Source organism: Spermophilus citellus (assembly GCF_964194105.1).
Source record: "Spermophilus citellus genome assembly, chromosome: 17".
Lineage (NCBI taxonomy): Eukaryota > Metazoa > Chordata > Mammalia > Rodentia > Sciuridae > Spermophilus > Spermophilus citellus.
The window spans coordinates 52,182,262-52,203,119 of record NC_138199.1 but is presented as its reverse complement, the minus strand read 5'-3'; the positions used below and the strand labels follow the sequence as shown (position 1 = coordinate 52,203,119).

Genomic DNA, 20,858 nt, shown 5'->3' with positions numbered 1-20,858 from the left:
CTCCTCTTTCCTTGTAGGGAACAGAGAGTTCACCAAGCCTCATTTCTGGCCTTCTAGAAAAGCTTGGGAGATCCTAGGGACTGATTGGGGCAGAATATTCTATTCGTCGGTCCTTGGGATTTCTTTTTGTTGTCTCTTTTTCCCTGATCCCATTCTGCTACCAACAGCCCCGAGCCAGGTGGAAGAGGGAAGAGCCACTTCATTTGGTTCCAGGCGTTATGGGGCCCATACTGGGGAGAAAGGTGTTAAAGTCAGGTCCCCAGATCACCGGGACCGGGAACTTCCAGTGGCCCAAGCAGTAGAGGCTAGGGGAGACCCGTTGGAAGAATAGTTCCATACAGAAAGGGAGGCGCTGCCAGCCATGCCAACCTGGGCTTCACTCCCATTAACGTTTGGCAAACAATGGTAACCCCTCCATCTCCGCCACATACACACCTCCCACCCTCAAGACCTGTTTCCCCCTCGCCCCCAGAGAGCGGCCCTTTAGAATGCAGAGGGCTGCCGCCAGTCGAAGGACAGCGATCGACCTCGACAGTGCGGAGGGCTCGCCCCCTCCGCTGCCCTCCCATTGTCTGAGTGGAGCTAGCGGAGCGGCTCCGAGGGGCGGGGCCGGAGGGCGGAGGGAGGGAGCCAGGGAGGAGGGGGGAGCAGAGGGGGCGGGGGGAGATGCTGAGCCTTCAGGGGCGGAGGCGGCGGCGGCGGCTGCTGAGATAGAAGAGAGAGCCCGAGCAGGGAGCGAGGCTAGGCATCGAGCGGGCAGCCGAAGGCCCTGCTGGGCGGCTGGACCCGGTTCTGGCTGCGCGGCGCTGCGCTGCTCTCCCCTCGGCTCCGACGGCCTCTCCCATGCACTGAGGGCGCCCGGCAGGGCCGGGCCGGCGGCCGGAGGGGAGGCTACTCTCCATGGTCCAGAAGAGCAGCATGTCCCGGGGCCCTTACCCACCCTCCCAGGAGATTCCCATGGAGGTCTTCGATCCCAGCCCACAGGTGAGGCGTGGTGCCGGCCCGAGAGAAGAGGGCCGCTCCGCGGACCTTGGGGCCGACTAGAGGGACCATGGAAGGAAAGGGTATATGCCCGGCGCCGAGGGGAGAGGGGTGCTCGCCCCCCCCCCATTCTTGCGGGTTAATGATTGGCCCGGAGTTGGGCTGTGGTGCTGGGAGGGTGCGGGTGGGCTGCCTGTCACCCTCGCCTCCTCTCCCCCGCGTCACGGTCCCTGCTGCTCGGGAACCGGCTCCAGTGGCTGAGGTGGGGGGTGTTGGGGATCTGGGCCTTGAGAAGGGGAGGTTGAGGGAGGCTAGAGATCGACCAGGCAAGGGGGGCGACGCGGAGCACGTTTGGGGAAGCCTGGCGGGGGTGGGTGGGGCGGGGGTGGCACTGGGAGATGGCCGAGGCAGTGGTCAGAGGGCGGTGCCAACAGGCCTTCCAAGCCTCAGACCCTGGTCCTCGAGGGTGTAGAAGGGGCCATTCCTGGCCCAAGGACCCCTCCAGCCACCTCACTCCGTCCTTGTATTGGACCAATTCCCCTCTCCCGGACACCCACGTTGGCTTACCCCTCCCCCGCAGCCCCGAAAATGCCTCCAAAGTTTGGAAAGTTGGAAGGATGCCAACTCACTGTCCTGGAGGGGAGGTAGCTGTTTTAACTGGAGGAGGGGGTCTGTTGCCCCATGCACTCGCACACTTTCCCATGCCCCTGTGCTACTCCTAGATTCCCATAGAGTGACCAGCACAGTCTGGGGTGGTCCTGCCAGGGCATTTCTCTAGGACACGTCCTTCCCCAAGGATGGCATTAACTCTTGTATTGCTGTGGCCAACCTGGAGCAACCGTAACCACCATGGAACTGTGGTTGATGGGTGTGTAGGGGGGTCAGGTCAGACCTAAAAATACCTCTGTTCTCCATCCCAGGCCCCTTGGAGCCTGGGAGGCAGCTGACTAGAGCCTTCCTTTCAGCTGTCCCCTGTCCCTCTGAGCGCCACTCCCTTTGCCCAGCCTGAGATGGTGGTGGTAGTGTGAAAGTCTGGGATTCACTGCAGAATCTTCTTAGGTTTGTAGGGAACTGAAAAACTACTTTGGGTATATGTCCAGTTTGAAAGAAGAGGAGGGGAGGGAAGACCCCGGAAGGGCTTCCCAGGTATCCTCTCCCATCATCCATCCTTCTTGAACCAAGATCCACAGAGCCAGAGCATGGAGTCTGGTCTTGGCTCATCTAGGTTCTTTGGCTTAAGAAAGTCTGGGGGCTGAGGTTATGGCTCAGTGGAGAGCTCTTGCCTAGCATGCGTGAGGCACTGGGTTCAATCCTCAGCACCACATAAAAATAAATGAAGGTATTGTGTCTATCTACAACTAAAAATTTTTTTTAAAAAAAGAAAGTTTGGGATGGAATCTGGGGGCAGCAGCTTGGAGATCTGAGCCCTCCATCCTGCTCATTCTGGATTGGACTGGGGCCAAGCATTTATGTTGCATTGGGAGGGTAAAGAAGCAACTCCCTCTTAGGAGACTCAAGACACCTGAAGCCTTAACCTGAATGTGTGGCCCCCTAACTAGGAGGTGCACCCCACCCAGGCCACCAGTTCAGTCAATGAGGCCACCAGCCTATTACCCCTGGGACCTGTGGGACTGTGTCCTAGGCTTACCTTGGGGAAGGGCCAAGGAGCCTTTAGATTGATGTAGTCAGGTTGCTACCAAGGGTATGGGGCATGGGCAGTGGCAGCTGGAGGGTGGAGTGGATCCCTCTTGCCCCTTTGGGTAGGGGTGTGGCCACTGATTGTGAGGGGGGTGGGCTGAGAAAAAGACCCCCCAGGGCAGAGGGGGGAATGGGGAGCAACACTGACTCCCATGAAGGCACACCACATTTGGGTTTGGATGTTTAAAAATATGGTTTCATGCTTCTTCCCCCTTCCCCAGAAATCTAGCTCTGGGTCTCTAGGAGCTCAGAGATGCCATCTCCTCCCTACTCTGGGAAGGGAAGAGTTGGGCTCAAGGGAGAAGCCCTGCTGGGCCCTGGGTTAGTGATCCCTCCTCTCTCTGGAGGCCTTTGGCACTCTCAGACCCTCAGCTCCAGCTGAGGGGTGTGGGAAGGAACTTCCCTAGCTCTCTCCGCCCCCCAGCATTGCAGGCAGCCTCTCCCTTCCCTGGAGGCCTCTGCAGCCTGCCCAGCATCTTAATTAGCTTTGCTGCCTAATGAACCTCCCACTTTTCAGGCCTCCTATTCCCCAGCCTCTGCATTGGTTTGGGGGGTTTCTGTGTGTGCCCCTAGGCTCCTTGAACTGTTCCCTAGGAGTGTGACTGTGGTTTGGGCTCTCTCAGTGGGATGGGAGAACTTCTCTCTCCTCGGGCTGTACCACCTCCAGAAGATGATACAGGGGAATGGGGGTGGGGCTGTGCGGATCAGAGAACAATATTCCCAAGACTTGGCAGTAGCTCTGGATCTGGTGGTTTGAGGGTTGGGAAAGGTCCTTTATGATTCCACTCTTGTTCCTTCCTGGCCTCTCCAGGGCAAATACAGCAAGAGGAAAGGACGGTTCAAACGGTCTGATGGGAGCACTTCCTCAGATACAACATCCAACAGCTTTGTCCGGCAGGTAATCGGGAGGCTGGGCTGAGAGGAGGGAGGTGGCTGACTGGTGGAGGCCAGCATTGGTGAGCTGGTCTGCGGCTTTCTCTAGGCACCCTTCCCCGTGTCATTTGTCACCTGCCTGGAACCAGCCCAACACCCTGACTCCCCATGACCTCTCCTGGATATGCTGGCAGCTGCACCCACTGCTTCAGCCCACGCCCCCGCCCCGCCCCTCCCCCAGCACCAAGCACCAGCCCCTGCTGCCTGCCTGCGTCATCTCATTCAGGGACAGCCTGGCCTGCCTCCTTCTAGCTTGCTTCGGGCTGTCACCCACTCCCCCTGCCGGCTGTCTGATTCCATGTCCTCCCCCAGAATCTGTGACAGGGTGGGGTGGAGGCAGGTGCTAGAAAATGAGGAGCTAGGGCAGTTGGGTCCTTGAAGCCTTGTTTAAGTGGGGGTCAGAGAAACAAGCTCCCCACATCCAAACGTGGCTCTCTTTAATATTCAGAGAGAAAGTGTGATGGGGATAGGCAGGAGGTGTTTGATTTTAGAGATGACTGTGGCCCAGCACCTGTGACAGAAGGGTAACTGAGAAGAGCTTGCTGGGTCTGCTGTGCTTGGCCAGGAAGCTGACACTCTCCTCTTTTCTAATTCTCAACTCGGGCCATCTTAGGCTCAGGGAGAGGCAGTGAGGGAGACATGTGGTTGCTATGACTACTGAGTATCTCAACAAAGCCTGGTACCCAAAAAAGGCGAGAGGGGCTTGGAATCAGACAAGGGAAGGAGTGTATTAAAGAGAAAACAGGCAGGGCACGTGAGGGCAGAGGGCTGCAGGGAGGAGGAGTTCCTTGGAGGTAGTCTGCTTGGGGCCGGGAACAAGAGGATAGTGGCAAGCAGATTTACTACAGATTGGAGTAGACTCTTCTTTTTTATTCTTCCATCTCTACCCTTGACATATATGAGCCCAGGCCTGATTTGAGCCCAGGCCTGATTTGGGAGATTCAGAAGGGAGGCCTTCATCCAAGCATCTCCTAAGTACACATTTGGAAAGTCCTTTCTTCAATTGCTCCTTCATCCCTCCTGTTGCAGAATTGGGCCAGGGTCAGGGCCAGGGTCAGGACTGGAAAGAATGATTCTGTGCTTTTGTTGCCTCTCTTGGCAGACGAGAGCTTAGTTCTTTCAGTATTTAGTCAACCAAAGGGGTCAGACCCCAGCTTCCAATACTTCCTCCTCTCAGCTCCCAGCTCTGACCCCCAGTAGGTGGCGGGAGTGGGGGGGCAGTCCTTGCCACATCTCTGAGCTAAATATACCCTAGCAGTTTGCACATGTAGCAACTCTGCTTGTAACCTGAGCACCCTGGGGGGACGGGCACTTTGGGCCACCCCTTAAGCCAGTGGGGCCGGGCACTGAGGGCGCCGGGATGGAGGCGCCCAACCGGACCCTTGTGGTGGTGAGCTGGGATGGGGTGAGGTAGTGGGTGGGTAGAACAGCCCTTCAGGAAACCTGGTAGGGGGCCTCCGGGCCAGTCTGTCTCCTCGCCTCCTCACTATTTACTGTCTCCCACCATTTCTGGGGCGTGTGTATGTGTATGTGTGTTTGTGTCAGTGTTTGTGTCTGCAGGTGCCTTGGGGTCAGTGAGTACCTCTCTGACCGTCCATCTGCTTCTGTTTCTCTGCCTCTCTGGGTGTCTGTCTTCTTCACCGTGTGCTCCCATCGGGAGGGATGGAATGGTGGCTAAGCCGCTTTTCCCCTCTCCCTGGTTTGTGTCTCTTTCCCAGCTGCTGTTTAGTGACTCTCCATCCCCAGGCAAATCTCCCATTTTCATGATTTGACTGGGAAAGGGGTGGGCACCTGTACCAGCTATGATGAGGGATTTCTGAGGAGATATAGGACTTTGTCTTCATTCTTTCCTGGGTCCCCTCCATTCCATGCTAACAGACATTCCCAGCCAAGTGACCTTTCATGCCCTCGGGAAAAGTCCCTCATATCTCTGCAATCTTGCTCTTTCACATTCTCTCCCACTCTGTCAGCACCATTCCAGAAGTCACACGCAAATCTATAGTCCTGTCTCCTGTCCTCACATGACTCCCATCTTCAGGGACCCAGACCTAGGGTGGCTCCCTGAGTGCACTTGGTTGTGCATTGCCAGCACGTGCCATAGAATACACCTTCCCAAACATTCTTGCCCTCGCACTTCCGGTGTACTCATGAATCAGCATGTTCATGACCTGTGCTGCTAGGTCTGTATGGGCCACCTGTGTCTCACATATATGTGTGCACCCCTAGAGGAGTCCCTTGTGCCCTGGATTGGTCATTGTGGTCAGAGCCAGCTTCCTGGCACACCCAGACTTCTGAGCCTGCCTTAACCCTGGAGCCTGGATAGGAAAGTGCCTGTTCCATATTCTGCTCTTAACTTGCTGCTTCTACCTGAGCCACCCCAGAAATCTTGCGTTCTCTTCTGTATCTTATGGGAGGTGGAGGGTCAGCTTTGAGTGGGGTGGCCTGATTCAGGCAGTCCCAACTAGGGCCAGGAGGTAGGAGTTCTGTCCTCACCTGCTCTTTAGCAGAAGGTAGGCAAAATATTGTTGACCCCATCACGCTGAGCAGGCTGCCCACTGGCAGCAGTGCAGAGAGCCAGGCCTTAGCTGGTGGCTGCAGTCCCTGGGAGGAACGCCACTGGGCTTCTGCTGATTCTTCTTAGCAGTGATGCTGGGGGCAGGGCAGGAAAGGAGGAGCAGGGAGTGGAGACTCATCCTCTGGCATTTCTCCCCTGTGCTGTGCCCCTATCAGGTTCCCACCCCTCCCAGGACTCCAAGCAGCTGTCCTTAGACATGCCTTAACCCTCTGCTTGCTGCTGTCACTCTTCCTAGGACCTATAAACCTTGGCCCCACCCCTCCACCCTCATACTACCTTCTAGGTTTGTGGCATCATACTGGGCCTCAGACCTCCATGATGGGTGGCACCTTCAGCCCTTCCTGAGCCCAAGGGCTAGGAGAGAGAGCATTGGCCCTGAGCCGGCCCTGTCTGCTTTCAGGGCTCAGCAGAGTCCTACACTAGCCGCCCGTCAGACTCTGACGTGTCTCTGGAAGAGGACCGGGAAGCCTTGAGGAAGGAGGCAGAACGCCAGGCGTTAGCTCAGCTTGAGAAAGCCAAGGTGAGAAAAGATGCGGGAAGAAACTGTGCTGACATGATTTCTCCCACACCTGGGCCTCAGAGAGAGAGCTGGACAGACCCCGGGTCAAATCTTAGCCTGGTCCCTGCCAGCTGTGTGTCCTGGGACCTCAACATACCTCTGTTCTTCCCCTGTAAAATGTGGGCTATAATACCTGCCTCCTTACACAGTAGGAGAAGTGCCTGATAATGTTTCCACAGGATAGGAGCTTGACAAGTGCTGAAAATGTCTGCTTCTCCTGGGCGGGGCGGCTCACATGCGTAGTCCTAGCAACTTAGAAGTCTGAGGCAGGTGAATTGCAAATTCAAAGCCAACCTCAGCAGCTTAGTGTGACCCTTCCTTTAAAAAAAAAAAAAAGTGAGGGTATGGGACTGGGGATGTAGCTCACTGATAGAGACCATCTTTGGGTTTGATTCCCAGTACACAAATGAATGAATGAATGAATGAATGAATGGATGGAAAAGAAAAATATCTACTTCCTGGAATCAAACTTCCTGAGCTGCAATCTCAGCCCTGATTTTTTTTTTTTTTTTTGGTACTGGAGATTTAACCTAGAGGCACTTTGCCACTAAACTACATCTCCAGTGCTTTTTTTTTTTTTTTAAGAGAGAGAGAGAGAGAGAGAGAGAGAGAGAGAGAGAGAGAGAGAGAGAATTTATTTAATTATGTATTTAGTTTTCGGCAGACACAACATCTTTGTTTGTATGTGGTGTTGAGGATCGAACCCGGGCCGCACGCATGCCAGGCAAGCACGCTACCACTTGAGCCACATCCCCAGCCCAGTGCTTTTTATTTTGTATTTTAAGACAGAGAATCACCTCAAACTTGTGATCCTTCTGCATTAGCTTCCCAAGTGGCTGGGATAACAGATGTGCATCACTGTACCCAGCTTCCTCCCTGACTCTTAATTGCTGTGGATATTAAGCAAGCCACTTCTTTTCTGATTTTCAATTTCCTTTATTCATTAAAATAAAGATAGTTCTTTTTGCCATATTTCTTTGCTGCCATAATGGTGCATGTGAATGTCCTGGCCATTGCTCTTGGGAGCATCAACAATGTCGGAAAGAAGGAAATGCTAGATTCTTATTAGGTCCTGCTTTAAGGTCATCTTCTGATTCCTAACCATGGTGATAAAGTAAGTGTGGTTACATTGGAGATTTAAAATTATTGATGACCATGGAACTAGGAAGACTGTGAACCCCCCCCCCCCCAAGGCAGGTTAAACAGGTGTGGAGTGGTTGGCCTCAGATTCAGTGTATGGCTCAAAGATCTAGAAAGTGGAACAGTGGTGTGTGTCTATAGTCCTAGCTATTCTTTTTTTTTTTTTAAGAATTTTTTTTTAGGGCTGGGGATGTGGCTCAAGCGGTAGAGCGCTCGCCTGGCATGCGTGCGGCCCGGGTTTGATCCCCAGCACCACATACCAACAAAGATGTTGTGTCCGCCGAGAACTAAAAAATAAATATTAAAAAAAAAAAAAAAGAATTTTTTTTTAATATTTATTTTTTAGTTCTCGGCGGACACAACATCTTTTTTTGTATGTGGTGCTGAGGATCGAACCCTGGCCGCACGCATGCCAGGCGAGCGTGCTACCGCTTGAGCCACATCCCCAGCCCTAGTCCTAGCTATTCAGGAGGCTGAGGCTGAAGATCATTTGAGCTCAGGAGTTATAGGCTAGCCTGGGCAACATTGCAGAACTGTCTCGAAAAGAGAAGAGAGGAAAGGAGAACAATGGCAGCACGATCTGCTTTCATCAGTTTGATTTCGTTGTTCTGATAACCTCAGCTGATATCCTGGACCACAAAGACAAAAACACATAGGAGGAATTCTTTTTCTAGGGATGAAATACATTCATATAAAAATAAGTTAATTAAATGAAGATAATAACGATAATTCATAGGAATTTTGTGATGAATAAATGAAATAATGCCTGTGAAACCTATAACAGTACCAGGCACACTAAGCAGCAGTGACTTTCATTATTACTATTTTTTTTAAATAAGTAAGTCACTGAGCCTAGCCTCAGTTTGCCTTTTTTTTAATATATATTTTTTTAGTTGTAGGTGACACAATACCTTTATTTTATTTATGCATATGTGGTACTGAGGATCAAATCCAGTGCCTCACACACATTAGGCGGGCGCTCTACCGCTGAGCCACAACCCCAGTCCCTCATTATTACTATTATTATTATTATTTGATGGTTTTGGGGATTAAATCCAGGGACACTTTACCACTGAGCTACAATCTCAGCCCTATTTATTTATTAGAGAGTGGAGAGAGAGAGAGAATTTTAATATTTATTTTTTAGTTTTTGGCGGACACAACATCTTTGTTTGTATGTGGTGCTGAGGATCGAACCCGGGTCGCACGCACGCCAGGCGAGCGCGCTACCGCTTGAGCCACATCCCCAGCCCCTATTTTTTCTTTTGAAACAGGGTCTTGCTAAGTTGCCAAGGCAGGCCTTGAATCTGCCATCCTCCTGCTCAGCCTGCTGAGTTTCTGGGATTGTAGGTGTGCACCACCAAGCCTGGCCTTGCCTTTCTTTTTTTACTGTAAAAGTTAGCATACATTTATAAATTATCCACCATATATATATCTTTTTTTTCTTAGTTGTAAAGAGAGACACAATATATTTGTTTTATTTATTTCTTTTATGTGGTTCTGAGGATCGAACCCAGTGTCTTACAAGTGCTAGGCAAGTGCTCTGCCATTGAGCTACAATGCTAGCTTCTATTTATTTTTTATTTTTGGTACTAGGGTTTGAACTTAGGGATGCTTTACCACTGAGCTACATCCAGCCCTTTTTAATTTTTCTTTCTTTCTTTCTTTCTTTCTTTTTTTTTTTTTTTTTTTTTTTAATTTTGAGACAGGGTCTTACTAAGTTGCTGAGGCTGGCCTCAAACTTGCAATCCTCCTACCCCAGCCTCCTAAGTTGTTGGGATTTTAGGTGTGCACTGCCTTGCCTGGCTCTTCCAGTATACATTTTAATGAGCAAGTCACAAAGCAAACATTAGTGTAATTCCCACTCCTGGCAGGAAGTTGTATAGTACATTATGGTTTAACCCTCTGGTGTCACCTTCCCTGGTGTGTTTCCTCTAGACCAAGCCAGTAGCATTTGCTGTGCGGACAAATGTCGGCTACAATCCATCTCCAGGGGATGAGGTGCCCGTGCAGGGAGTGGCCATCACCTTTGAGCCTAAGGACTTCTTGCATATCAAGGAGGTGGGGAGAGTGCTTGGCATTTGGTGGGAGGGCAAGGCGTAGGTACCAGGAGAGGAGCAGCCGGAGCTCCAGTGGGAAAGAAAGCCTTCTGAGTTGAGCAGAGCTGGGCTGAATCTGCCATGTGACCTTAGATAAATTTCTCCACCTTTCTGAGCTGCTAATTTTTCATTGTCAAATAAGTGGTAACACTTAGGTCATGAGGCTGATTTATCATGAGGTCTATGACTAGAGTAACAGTGTATCGGGCCTGTGAATGTGCATTTACTCCTACTCTCTGTCTACAGCAGGGTGGTCCCAGGGAGGGAGGGAGTGGGGGACTCTCACCTCCTCTCTAAGGGAAGGATAGTCTGTGGCCAGAGAGGATGCTGGTCTCAAGAGTTATCTTGAGACTTTAGAGGGTAGACATCTTTGAAGGTGCCATCCTCCAGTAGGGTCAGCAAATCTGGGGGGTTCCCACAAAGGGTGACTGCTGTCTTGCGCCTCCAGTCTCCCTTTTGCTCTCCCCCACCCTACCTGCTGTTGTTTTCAGAAATACAATAATGACTGGTGGATTGGGCGCCTGGTGAAGGAAGGCTGTGAGGTTGGCTTCATCCCCAGCCCTGTCAAACTGGACAGCCTACGCCTGATTCAGGAACAGAAGCTTCGCCAGAATCGCCTCAGCTCCAGGTAAGTGGCAGGGGGTGGCTGCTGCAACCTCAGGAGAGGCCCTCAGCCAGGACTCGGCCTCAGGGCTGACTTTAGCCTTGAGGGTACAGAGCTATCACCACGGGGGCTGGAAAACTCCAGAGAGTGCAGCTTGTACAGGACAAGACTCCCCCATTCCCACGCCCACCCCTTTGCTCACCAGCTCCGTTTGCCTCCCTGCCTACGCAGCAAATCAGGTGACAACTCCAGTTCCAGTCTGGGAGACGTGGTGACTGGCACCCGCCGCCCCACACCCCCTGCCAGTGGTAAGAGCTGCTGCCATCCCTGGGGTGGGGGGAGCTTCTGGGGGTGGTCTCCCCACTGTCTGGCCCTCTTCTCCCTGTATAGGGGCACCCCAATTCTGAGTCCCCAAAACACATGCAGTAGTACTCCCTCTATGAACAATAGGGTATCGTGCAAGCTGGGCCTGTCTTGTCTCTCCTCTCCCCTTTCTTTGGTAGCTCCATCTCTCTACCTGCCCCCTACCCACCGCCCCTGACCCCATTCATTTCTCCCAACCCTGTTCCATTCACCTCTTCTTCTTTCTTTTCTCCCCATCCCCATCCCTGTGTTCTGTACTGTGTCTCCACGTCCATCTCACTCCTCTTCTCTCACCTCCTTCCTCCCTCTCTTCTGACTCCTGTCCAGGTAATGAAATGACTAACTTAGCCTTTGAACTAGACCCCTTAGAGTTAGAGGAGGAGGAGGCCGAGTTTGGTGAGCAGAGCAGCTCTGCCAAGACTAGTGTTAGCAGTGTCACCACCCCGCCGCCTCATGGCAAACGCATCCCCTTCTTTAAGAAGGTAATTCTTGCTGGGTTCTTAAGAGGGGATGGTCAGGGCCCAGCTTTTTGGCAGAGAGAGGGGGCTGGGATGGGTGCAGATACTGTGCAGCCTGTTCTGTGCCTCAGAGCTTCCCGTGGATCTGGAGGGGTGTGTGCAATGGGCACATTCCTCTCCACACACACCCCACCCTGGTCCACCCCCAGGGAGGGCTGGTTGTTACCCTTGGAAGGCTGTCCACCCTGAGGAAGCAGGGTCTGGTGGTAATGAATCCTGACCTTTGCCCTCATTACCAATGGAATGGAATATTCCAACGGGTGCCCCCGCTCTGGCTTCTGAAGAGGAAAATGGAATGATGTTCCTTCTTTGCCCTTTTCTAATTCCATTGGTGGGCACATGAGGGATCCACTGACTGCTTGGCAAGATAGTCAAGGGAACCCTTAAAATGGACATGTACATGTGCATCGGGGGCCGGAGGTGGGCACCACACTAGGGGCTGCCACTTTCTCCAGTTCTTTTCCAAGACTCAGAAAGGGGGGTCTGATCATTACTGAGTCCCTTGGACTGCCCGTCAGTCCTGCTCCAACCCTGGTCCAGGACTACCTCTGGCTCCCCCTTGGCATGGGGTCCCGTCCCCTCTCTCTGGCTCTGTCTGTCACTAACACGCATGCCCTGTTATCTCTCCTCGTCTGCCCGCTCTCCCTCCCTCTCTTGTCCTGGCTCCTTCCTTGCCCTCTGCCCCTGCCTGGGTGCCCTCCCCTCTCTCCTCCCCTCCCCTCTCCTGGCAATCTCTGGACCCAGCCAAACAGAAGCAGAAGTCGGTGAGTATCACAGCTTTCTGTGTCCCCCCTCGCACACCCGGGATGAGCTGGGGGGCCGTCTAACACCCGTTCCCATATCTGCCTCCCATTCCCCACCCTTCCTGGTTCTCCATGGCCATCCCTATCCATCCCTGCCCTGATCCCCACATCTGGGCACTGGGACCAGGGGGAGGAAAGGATGCATGGGGGAAGCTTGGAGGCTAGAAGAGAGGGTCTGATGTCACCTCTACTCTGGGATTTCCCCTCCCTGCTTCCCTCAGACAGAGCATGTGCCCCCTTATGACGTGGTGCCTTCCATGAGGCCCATCATCCTGGTGGGACCGTCGCTCAAGGGCTATGAGGTAGGAACCCAAGAGGGGAGTGGGCCCGGAGAAGCCCAGACCTCCAGAAAGACACCATAGGAATATCTTCAGACTACAGAGAGGTCCCCCAGAAGGGCCCAGATCCCCAGGGTGTCCTCTCCAGAAGGCTATAGACCTTCAGAGAAAAATCACAGAGGAGCCTGACCCATGGAAGACCCATTCAGAAGGGCCCAGTTCCCTGAAGAAATCCCTGGAGAGCCCTCCCAGAGACCCACCTTAAAGGATTTTTGGGGGGCTGGGTTGTGGCTCAGAGGTAGATCACTTGCCTGCCAAGCGTGAGGTCCTGGGTTCAATCCTCAGCACCACACAAAAATAAAATAAAGATATAAAAAAAAAAAAAACAAAGGATTTTTGGAATCAGAGACTGCATGGGAGGCCCCTCAGAGTCGGGGAGCCCTCCATAGAGGTCCCTTCATCTCCGGAATTTGAAAAGAAAATAAAAAGTAAGGGTATAAATGCCCAGCAGCTCAATCTCCTGAGCAGGTTCTTTTTGGGGGGTACCAGGGATTGAACTCAGGGGACTCAACCATTAAGCCATATCCCCAGCCCTATTTTGTATTTTATTTAGAGACAGGGTCTCACTGAGTTGCTAGTGTCTCGCAGTTGTTGAGGCTGGCTTTGAACTAGGGATCCTCCTGTCTCAGCCACCCGAGCCACTGGGATTATAGGCATGTGCCACCTCACCCGCCTCTGAGCAGCTTTAAATGCCTGAATTCTCTTCCCTCCTTCCTCCAAACATCCAACCCCAGGTTACAGACATGATGCAGAAAGCTTTATTTGACTTCTTGAAGCATCGATTTGATGGCAGGTAAGACCCAGAGAACCATCTATCCACACCCATTGTGGCTCTCTGTGCTGGGAGGAGTAGGGTATCTTGAAGGACAATCTTAGGACTCTTGGACTGAGGGACAGTGGGCAGGCCTAAAGTCTGAAGAGTGGCAAGACATTCTAGCCCACCCTGGCTCCTGACTCCCTCCTCCTCCCCGTCCTCAGGATCTCTATCACTAGGGTGACAGCTGACATTTCCCTGGCCAAGCGCTCAGTCCTCAACAACCCCAGCAAGCACATCATCATTGAGCGCTCCAACACACGCTCCAGCCTGGGTGAGCCGGGTCTGCCTTCCGTACTCCCTGCTTCCGGGCTGCACTAGGGTAGGGTGAGAGGTGGTGGATGGAAGGACCAGAAGTGTTCCCTCCATCCACTGCTTCCTGGGGGCGGCCTTACATTCCCCCTCCCCATGCCTTGGTGCCCCCAAGCTGAGGTACAGAGTGAGATTGAGCGGATCTTCGAGCTGGCTCGGACTCTTCAGTTGGTGGCTCTGGACGCTGACACTATCAACCACCCAGCTCAGCTCTCCAAGACCTCGTTGGCCCCCATCATTGTTTACATCAAGATCACCTCTCCCAAGGTGGGTGCATGGTTTATAAGGAGTGTTCTGAAGTTGGGCTGCTTGGATCTCCTCTACTCCTTACTACCGGATGACCTGATTGCTGTGAGCTTTGGTTTCCTTCTCTGTAAGACTCTACTGTATGCATATCATGAAGATGCTGCCCAAGATACATTGCCAAAGGGCCTGGGACAATACACCTCATCATGTGGTAGCTATGACTAATATTATTAGGATCATGTAGGCCAGTCCCCTGTCTATACTTTGGTTGACCTTCTGTGATTGGACCAGAAAACTAAAAGAAATCATTTTGTTTTTTCTTTGTCCCAGTGTCACTCAGCTACTTGACAGTTGTGGGGTCTTTCTTGTCTTCTGAATTCAGGAGCAGTTGACCAGTGAGCCACATCCCCAGCCCTATTTTGTATTTTATTTAGAGACAGGGTCTCACTGAGTTGCTTAGTGCCTCGCCATTGCTGAGGCTGGCTTTGAACTCGGGATCCTCCTGTCTCAGCCTCCCAAGCCCCTGGGATTACAGGTGTGTGCCACTGTGCCTGGCTTGGTATCAGCTTTTTTCTGCTCTTCTGTCTTTATTCAGATTGGTAGAGAATATTTGTTGGAAAAGCTGGTTTACTTTTTTTTTTTATGTTTTTAGTTGTAGATGAACACAATACCTTTATTTTATTTATTTATATGTGGTGCTGAGGTTCGAACCCAGTGCTTCACACATGCTAGGCAAGCATTCTGCCACTGAGCCAAAACCCCAGCCGCTGGTTTACTTTTTTTGTTGGGTTGTGGCTCCATGAACTTTCCCTTCCAGATGTTAGTAAGTATTTAAGAAACATGGAAAAGAGTTTAGGCAAAGGTTTTAAAGTTTGAAGACAGCACGAGGTTCAAATCCTTGTTCTTGTTGGTTTATATACTTATTGTTGGTTTGTTGTTGTTTTTATTAAGTTTGGGATCTGGGGGGAATTATTTAGTCTCTAAGCCTCAATTTCTTCACCTACAAAATGAGGTTATAATCCCTCTCTTAAGTTTTTATTATATTTGTTGTCTGGGATTGAACTGAGGGCCTGACACATTCAAAGCACACACTGTATCCCTGAGGAACTTTTAGCTTCTCTTGTGTTATTTCTGAGAGGACTGGAGGTACTTGATGTAAAGAGCCCAGCATATACTGTTTGATTCATGATGGCAGCCAACAGTGGTAACTATTATTGTTCCATGGTAGCTTCTTATGAGCTGAGCACCCTGGGCCAGTTACTTAGCCTTTCTGAGTCCTTAAGTTTCTAATGAGATAAAAGGGATGATGGGATTTAAGTATTTGAAGGAGGGGGAGGTTGAAAGGATCAAATGAGATAATGGATGCAAAACCACTTTGTGACCTAGACTGTAACAAAGGCTTTCATTTTGCCCCACTGAGGTTTAGGGCAGGGACTCAGGAGCCAGATTGCTTGGATTTTCTACCCAGGCTGTCATTTACCAGCACATGTTCCTTTGGCAAGTCACCTAACATCTCTGTGCCCTAGTTTCCTCATCTGCCACATAAGGAAGTTGGGGCTGGGTCTGTAACTCAATTGTATAGTGCTTGGGTAGCATGCACAAGGCCCTGGGCTTAATTCCCAGTACCCTCCCTCCAGTATTTTATTTTCAAATAATTTCAATTTAACAGAAGTGTTGCAACAATAGCTCAAGGAACTTCTGTTCTTTGAATACCCTTCATTCAAATTCACTAATTTTAAAAAACATTTTTAGAGATACTGGAGATTTAACGCAGGTGCACTGTACCACTGAGCTACACTCCCTATCCCTTCTTTATTTTTATTTAGAGACAGGGTCTCACTAAGTTGCTTAAGGCCTCATGTGCATCTCTGTACCCAGCCAAAAATTCACTAAAATTTTAACAGCTCTATTAAGATATGATTCACACCTATAATCCCAGCGGCTTGGGAGGATGAGAGAGGAGGATAGCGAGTTCAAAGCCAGTCTCAGCAATGGCAAGGCACTGAGCAACTCAGTGATATCCTGTCTCTAAATAAAATACAAAATGAGGGCTGGGGATGTGGCTCAAGCGGTAGCGCACTCGCCTGGCATGCGTGCGGCCTGGGTTCGATCCTCAGCACCACATACAAACAAAGATGTTGTGTCCGCTGAAAACTAAAAAATAAATATTAAAAAAAAAATGGTGCTAGGGATGTGGCTCAATGGCCAAGTGCCTCTGAATTCAATCCCTGGTACTGCCCTTCTCCCGCAAAAAAGATACAATTCACATTAGCTGGGCATGGCGGTGCATGCCTATAATCCCAGCAATTTGGGAGGCTGATGCAGGAAGATTACAAATTACAAATAGTTGGTTCCGCAACCAGGACTAAATCTGCTGCCCATTGGACATAAAATGCAATTCATAGTTGTCTTTCACCAGTTGGCCCTTATATAAGGCCACATTTCTCCTAATCCAGGAATCAGGTCGGGATCACCTGTTGCATTTAGTTGTAGGTCTGCTTTCTTTAATATGGAACAATTCTTCAGCCTTTCTTGGGTTTTCATGACACTGGCATTTTGGAGGAAACAGGTCATTTTGTAAACTGTCCCTCATTTGGAATTTGTTAGATGTTTTCTCATAACTAGATTTAGGTTTTTTCTTTTATTATACCTATCATTATTGTTAGGATGACAATAATAATAGCTATCTCAGTGCTGTTGACAGAACTAAATTGATCACATAAAAAGTTTGAGGTACATGCCTGTAGTCTCAACTGTTTGGGAGGCTGAGGCAGGAGGACTGCTTGAGCCACGGCCTGTTCAAGGCCAATCTGGACAATATAGTGAGACCCTGCCTCCTCTACTTAAACAAAAAGCATAGAACAGTGCTGGTACCTAGCAAGCACCCTCCAAAAGATGCCTGCTGTTGCTAACATAGTGCAGGGGAGTGAGCCTGGAGAATGAGGGCTACAGACCAGGTTAGAGGGGTGGGGAACTAGTATCACTACCTTTCATGTAGCTCTCAAGGAGAGGTGGTCATGAGACCCAGAAGAGAGCCTGAACATTGTACAGGGTGGACACAGGGCTGGTAAGGTCATTCCTGCAGAGGTGCTCAAGGCTGAGAGTCATGGAACATTCCACCATCCTGACACTGACTCCAACCAGAACTTGCCTTTCTCACTTGGTGCATTGCTTGGGCCCCTCTAACTCCTCCTCCTCTTCTCCCCAAACCAGGTACTTCAGAGGCTCATCAAATCCCGAGGGAAGTCTCAGTCCAAACACCTCAATGTCCAAATAGCAGCCTCGGAGAAGCTGGCACAGTGTCCCCCTGTAAGTGTTCAGACCTTGGGAGGGGAAGGAATTTGGGTTCACCTGGTTTCCTCTGGCCTGCACTGGAGACAGAGTGGGAACACCTGGGCCAGGTCTGTAGGTACAGACTTGTTTTGGAGGAAGGTGGACTGGACAGGCAGAGGGGGCTGAAGCACCCCTTCTCCATGGGGAGCCAAGCCCCCTCTCCCAACTTAGGTTGTCTCTAGAATAAGGGAGTTGGGCTGAGTTGGACTACCAGACCTCTTACAGTTCTGCTAATTTGTACATCTGAGCGTTCTCCTTCCCTTCCTGTACAGCCAGAGGCCTTTTTAACCTTGTCCTTCAACCCCCTTGGCTCCACCCACTGCACCCAGGCCACACCCTCAACCCCTTGGTCACGCCCCCGCTCATCCCAGCCCTGCCCCTAACCCCACCTCCACAGGAAATGTTTGACATCATCCTGGACGAGAACCAATTGGAGGATGCGTGCGAGCATTTGGCTGAGTATTTGGAAGCCTATTGGAAGGCCACGCACCCGCCCAGCAGCACACCACCCAATCCGCTGCTGAACCGCACCATGGCTACCGCAGCCCTGGCAGCCAGCCCTGCCCCCGTCTCCAACCTCCAGGTACAGGTGCTCACCTCCCTCAGGAGAAACCTCAGCTTCTGGGGCGGGCTGGAGGCCTCCCAGCGGGGCGGCGGCGCGGTGCCCCAGCAGCAGCAGCAGCAGGAGCACGCCATGTAGCGGGTGCCCCACCCATCTTCCCTCCCGCCCTGGAGTGCAGGGAACGTGGGGAAGGAAGGGAAGAGCTTTATTTTGTAAAAAATGTGGTGAGCGGCAGCTTCTGGTGTCTGTGGTTTTTGGTGGGACTGGGGCTGGCTGGTGCTGCCTCCCTGGGCCTGGTTCCGCAACTAGGACTAAATCTGCTGCCCACTGGACATGAGGCCTGATTGGGCCGCTTATAAGAACAGGGACTAGGAAGAAAATATGAGGAAGACTGACCTACTCATTTACTGGACTCCACACCCATTTTAGACCCAACGTGGCAGGGGCCCTTAGACCCAGGGAAACCCATTAGAGCAGGGACCTTTAAATCCAGAGACACTGCCCTAACCCTGGACCCCTAACTGCAGAAAGCCCCTGGGAGCAGCCCAGAATGGAGCATCTTCTATGAGTTGGTGCTGTGCCCTTTACCCTTCTCCCAGTTAAACAGAGTCCGGGAAAGTCTGTCCTGTGGGTGTCCCTTCCTGCCTCTTCTTCTTCCCATGGGAGTCACAGCCCATCTCTGGGACCATTAAGTATACACCATTAAGAATATGATTCTAGGTTAGCATCACAAGAAACCCATGAAGTCATTCTAGACTGCTGCTTTTCAAATTTGTTTTCAGCCACAGCCTCACTGAATCTCAGGGGGAAGCTGAATATATAGATGAGGCATCCTTGTTCAGTTCAGAGGGAACGAGGGCCCTGCCTCCCCATCACCTCCCTAGGGATCCTGAAAGCACTTTTCTGCTCTCCCCATCCCATCCCACCCCACCCCACATCTTCAGGAAATAGTTTGGAAACTGCTTCTGTAGTCTAATCCCCACCATACTGCAATCAAGAAACTGGGCCACAGAGACAGAATCATTTTGCTTAGGGTCACACAGCTTGAAGTGGTGGTAGGGGAAGGACTTTTAACCTGGGCCTCTTTGTACCTCACCCAACAACCTCTGTGGTGGCAGTGGCCGTTAGCTCACTTTCATGTGGCATCTGGTGATGAGGACACTGGGCCATCTCATGGTCTTCACTGGAGGATGGAGACCTATTAACCTTCCCAGTTCGATGCTTTGAGTCCTTATTGCCGATAGGGAAGGAATCCCATCGACCTTAGAGACTCATCTGTGTAGGGAATGGGAGGAGCAGCGTGGGGTTCTGGAAATCTGTGATTGAGGTCTGATGTGGGCTGAAGAAGCTGGGGTCAGTGAGTTTGAGCTGAAATCACTTACTGTATTTGGAAAAGTGGAGGCATTGACTAACCCAGTCAACCACTGAGTGGCACTACTAATGAGCTGTTAATGATGATTAACCTCAAGGTAGCATTAATAACATGTATTGAGGAAGAGGTGACTAATTGTTCAGGGGCTCCCTTCCATGGTTACCAGGAAAGTTCATGCATGTGAGGTCTGATGAAGCTGGGCATCCTGTCCTAATAGAGGAACAGATGCACTGAGGCCTGTCCACTGGGCTTTAGAGCCATTTTCCTGATCTGGTGCCCCTCTCCCAAAGCCAGCGACCTCCTTCCGCCAGGCTGGGTGTCTTGGTGTCCTCACTAACCTGCCTTGCTTTGTTGTGTTTTTCTCACCCCTGCCTGATCTGCATGGTGTGTGCCGTCTGTCTGCTAACCAGGGACCCTACCTTGCTTCCGGGGACCAGCCACTGGAACGGGCCACCGGGGAGCACGCCAACGTGCACGAGTACCCGGGGGAGCTGGGCCAGCCCCCGGGTCTTTACCCCAGCAGCCACCCACCAGGCCGGGCAGGCACCCTGCGGGCTCTGTCCCGCCAAGACACGTTCGATGCCGACACCCCCGGCCGCCGAAACTCTGCCTACACGGAGCTGGGAGACTCGTGTGTGGACATGGAGACTGACCCCTCAGAGGGGCCAGGGACTGGAGACCCTGCAGGGGGCGGCACCCCTCCGGCCCGACAGGGCTCCTGGGAGGACGAGGAAGAAGACTATGAGGAGGAGCTCACTGACAACAGGAACCGCGGCCGGAATAAGGCCCGCTACTGCGCAGATGGCGGGGGTCCGGTTCTTGGGCGCAACAAGAATGAGCTGGAGGGCTGGGGGCGAGGCGTCTATATCCGCTGAGAGGACGGGGCTGCCCAGTGGGAGGAAGGGCTCTGAGCCCTGGGGAGGGGAGGAACAGAGGGGCTCATCACCTGAGACGTGTCCTGCCTCCAGGGGGCGCTGTCTCCCTCCATTCAGATGCCTTGGCTCAATGTTTGGGGTTTCTTTGGTGATATCATCCCAGCTCCTGAGAGGCCCTTGAGCCCCAGCTGTAGGCTTACCCCTACTTGCTGTAGATGGATGGGGGATATCCACCTTTCTGAAGTGTCCCCTTTCCCCCATCTTAGGGGGCTCTCCTCCCAGAGAAAAGGTGCACTTCCTTAACTTTCTACTCTGGGTTCTAATTGAAGGTCCTAAATGGGGCGACCCTTCTTTTTCCCAAACTGGTGTATTTGGAGAGTTGGGCGTTTTTCTTGAGAGGGAGGACACAGAATCTTCCCTATGTGGCTCTCTCTCAAACCCCAGATCCAGGGTCCCTCACCATGCCCACCCCCTGCCCCGGTTTCCTGGCAGCATTGTCGGGTAGGTAAAAGGTATAACATGGAGACCGGTAACAAGCTCGCCTTGGGGGGAGGGGTTAGGGTGGAAAATGACAGGCTCAGCTGCCCTCTTGGCCTTGGCCATGCAGGGGCTTAGAACCCTAGAGCCCTGAGGAGTGGGTGACCTGACATGCTGCTACCCACTCCCACCTCCATGCCTCAGCTCTCACCTACCCCAGGAATGAGCTTTGCCTATGACATCCCCTGCCTGCTGC

The 20,858-nt window shown here is 52.0% G+C and overlaps 1 protein-coding gene across 3 annotated transcripts; it reads left to right on the top strand.

Moving 5' to 3' along the window:
• Positions 1–656: 656 nt before the first annotated feature.
• Positions 657–20,838, top strand: CACNB1 (calcium voltage-gated channel auxiliary subunit beta 1). Of its 3 annotated transcripts, XM_081271264.1 has the most exons (14): positions 657–984; positions 3,491–3,577; positions 6,588–6,707; positions 9,825–9,947; positions 10,477–10,613; positions 10,821–10,897; positions 11,280–11,434; positions 12,495–12,575; positions 13,346–13,404; positions 13,590–13,699; positions 13,853–14,004; positions 17,197–17,292; positions 17,714–17,899; positions 19,661–20,838. In XM_081271264.1, exons 1-14 carry the CDS (start codon positions 901–903, stop codon positions 20,123–20,125), a joined length of 1,932 nt encoding a protein of 643 aa, XP_081127390.1. In that variant the 5' UTR covers positions 657–900; the 3' UTR covers positions 20,126–20,838. The 3 variants fall into 3 exon arrangements, with proteins under 3 accessions (XP_081127390.1, XP_081127391.1, XP_081127392.1); XM_081271265.1 differs by lacking the exons at positions 657–984; positions 3,491–3,577 and adding an exon at positions 4,853–5,002; XM_081271266.1 differs by lacking the exons at positions 657–984; positions 3,491–3,577; positions 19,661–20,838 and adding an exon at positions 4,854–5,002 and having other exon boundaries at positions 17,714–18,112.
• The last annotated feature ends 20 nt before the right edge of the window (positions 20,839–20,858 follow it).

Coding starts and splice junctions, on each gene's coding strand:
- CACNB1 (XM_081271264.1), top strand. CDS start 901: ATGGTCCAGAAGAGCAGCATGTCCCGGGGCCCTTACCCACCCTCCCAG. Junction 10,898..11,279: donor CCCCACACCCCCTGCCAGTG/GTAAGAGCTGCT, acceptor ACTCCTGTCCAG/GTAATGAAATGACTAACTTA. Junction 17,293..17,713: donor AGCTGGCACAGTGTCCCCCT/GTAAGTGTTCAG, acceptor CCACCTCCACAG/GAAATGTTTGACATCATCCT.